The following is a 2,409-nucleotide window of genomic DNA, read 5'->3' on the forward strand; positions in this document are numbered from 1 at the left end:
GGCCCGGGCCCGGGCTCGGTGCGTCCCTCGCTGGCTCCAGCCGCCCCAGAGGCACAGGCTCACTGCCCCCCTCACCCCGCTCTCGTCCCCAGGGTCTCCCGGTTCTCTGAAGCCTCCCGAGCCGCCCTGCCCTCGCCATGCTGCGCCTGCTGCCATGGCTCCGTGCTCTGACCCGGGAGAGCGCGCGGCCCGGAGTCCTGCAGGGCCTGGCTGCTGGTGACCGGAGCGGGGCCGGGATGTATCCCGCCTGCTACTGTGCAGGCAAAGCGAAGGGGCGGGCTGTGCTGCTCCCCCTGGACCCCTACGGCCATGGGCTGCTGCACACCTTTCCCCCGGACACCTACAGGACTCGAGGCCATGGCAAGAGGAAGAGCTGGAACTTCATCCACGAGAAGATGAGTTATGACACCTTCTTCACAATGAAGCGTCTGATAGAGCGCTCGCGCAGTGTGGGGGAAGTGCTGCGGTGGGTCACGCAGAACCCCAGCAAGGTGTCCGCCAGCCACTACCCCATCGCCCTGCACAAGCTGGGCCAGCTCTTACAGCAGCAGCAGCAGGCCACGGTGAACGGGGAGAGCCGCGGGCCTGGCCAGGTGCTGGAGCAGCCGGAGTTTCAGACTCTCTGTCAGGCCATCATCAGCGGCTGCTCCAAGTTTGATAACTTCAGCATTGTCAACTGCCTGTACGCCGCTGCCGCGCTGGGTGAGTGTCCCGGGCTGCTGGTGTCTGCCTGTGCGGGGCTGTCCGCAGCAAATGGGGGAGGCGGGCAGGGCGGCGGGACACGGGCCAGTGCTTGCGTTCGTGAGGTGAAAGGAGAACTTGCCGGTCCGGCTGCCACGGAAGGAGGAAGGGCGTACCGGAACTGGAGCCAGTGTCTGGGCTTGTGTGTGGATTTACATGCGATGGTGGCTTTGTGGCAGGTGGAGCTGTGCCCTTCGAAGGAGAAGGCTCTGCTTGGGGTACGCAGCAGGAAGGGAGTCAGGCAGACTGACTGCTCGGGGGGGCTCGGCTGGCTGCAGCACCCGGCACGGCGGGCCGAAGGGCAGCCGAAGCCAGCGCTGCCTGGTGGGATCGGGATAAACCACTCCTTGAGTTTTGTTCCAATCCCTGAAAATCAGAAAACATTTGACCATCGAGGTGTGAGAGGCGGGGTCTTGGCTAAACCCTTTGCCGGCCGTGAGGCCCGTGTCACTGAGCGTTTAATATTCATGAGACAAGGTTCAGGCCGGTTTGGGTTCCAGCGCAGCAGCAGCCTTTGGGCAAGCCGGTGGGCCGTGTCCTGGGGGGCTCCCCCTTCGCTGGACCGGGGCCCTGCGGATTCTCCTGCTGTGAGGAAGGGGATGACGCCTGGCGGCTGCCTGCGGCAGCAGGTGCCTGCCCTCCCCACCTCCTGCCAGCCCCGCGCTGCTCTGTCCCACGCGCACGTCTCCTGCCATGCTGTTTGCTTTTTTTTTTCCCCACTGCAGCTGCATGCTGGGCTGGGGCTGAGGCTGAGCCGCGTACGGAGGCGCCTGGTCCCGGCCGTGGGTTGATGCAGTAACTCTAGATCCCGCTGAAGGGGGGAGGGAAGAAGTTTCTGCTCTTCCCCCCTCTGTCTCGCGGCGCCTTGTGTTTGTTGACACTGAACTCTGGGCTGCCAGGCGCCTCTCCCCTCAGCTGGGCTCCCCCCAGCCTGCTCTGGTTTTGACCCACACTTTGTTCTCCGTCAGTCGCCCTTCCCTGCTCACCACGCTTACCCGCTCATTAATAAAAGTGCTAACCCGCCTTTTTGAGGCCTTTTTTAAGGAACAAAGCAACTGCTCAGACTAATTCTTCACTTTCCACCTTCTGACTGATTTTTGATTAACGATAAAACGCAGCAACTTACCCCATGCTGCCTTAGTTGCTTTAAAGCCCTTTTGAAAACTGAAATCTTGTCAGCTGGCTTAGGAGACCAGTGGGCTACCAGGGCCTCATACGGTGCATAATGCTTCATGCGTCTCCTGAAAATATCTCTCCTGACACACGAAGGATGGCCTTTGCCTTTTTTCGTAACCGCACTGTGTGCCTGGCCCCTTGTCTTTCCGTGGTTGAATAATACGTCCAGAGCTGGAGGAAAGTACTTTCCCCAGGAGCCGAGTTTGAAAGACTGAAGCTAAACTAGAAAATGGAAGAAGGTTAAAAATGTGAAAAGACTAATTCCTGTCGTACGCGGGCAGTTTTTATTTTGGTAATGTGTTGGTGTCTTATTTGTTTTCCAACCAAAACTTCTTTTAAAGTACTTTGTGAGGCGTGTTACTTATCTTTAAGAAGTTTAAGACTTAAGAAATAAACCTTGCTTTTGTGGATGGCCTAAAGGACTTTGGTTGAGTGGGTGGGAATAATCCAACGGCTCCACATGACTTTTTCCGTGGTGCAGGTGCACTGGTG

The 2,409-nt window shown here is 58.7% G+C and overlaps 1 protein-coding gene across 1 annotated transcript in view; it reads left to right on the forward strand.

Annotated features, from left to right (window-relative positions):
• Window positions 1-137: 137 nt before the first annotated feature.
• FASTK (Fas-activated serine/threonine kinase) overlaps window positions 138-2,409 on the forward strand; it is a gene marked incomplete at its 3' end in the record, with an annotated part of 11,280 nt that continues 9,008 nt past the window's right edge. The window contains exon 1 of the mRNA XM_009889190.1: window positions 138-702. Coding sequence (XP_009887492.1) covers window positions 138-702 — 565 coding nt within the window. The remainder of the gene's footprint in view (window positions 703-2,409) is intronic.

Source organism: Charadrius vociferus, unplaced genomic scaffold, assembly GCF_000708025.1.
Source record: "Charadrius vociferus isolate BGI_N301 unplaced genomic scaffold, ASM70802v2 scaffold971, whole genome shotgun sequence".
NCBI lineage: Eukaryota > Metazoa > Chordata > Aves > Charadriiformes > Charadriidae > Charadrius > Charadrius vociferus.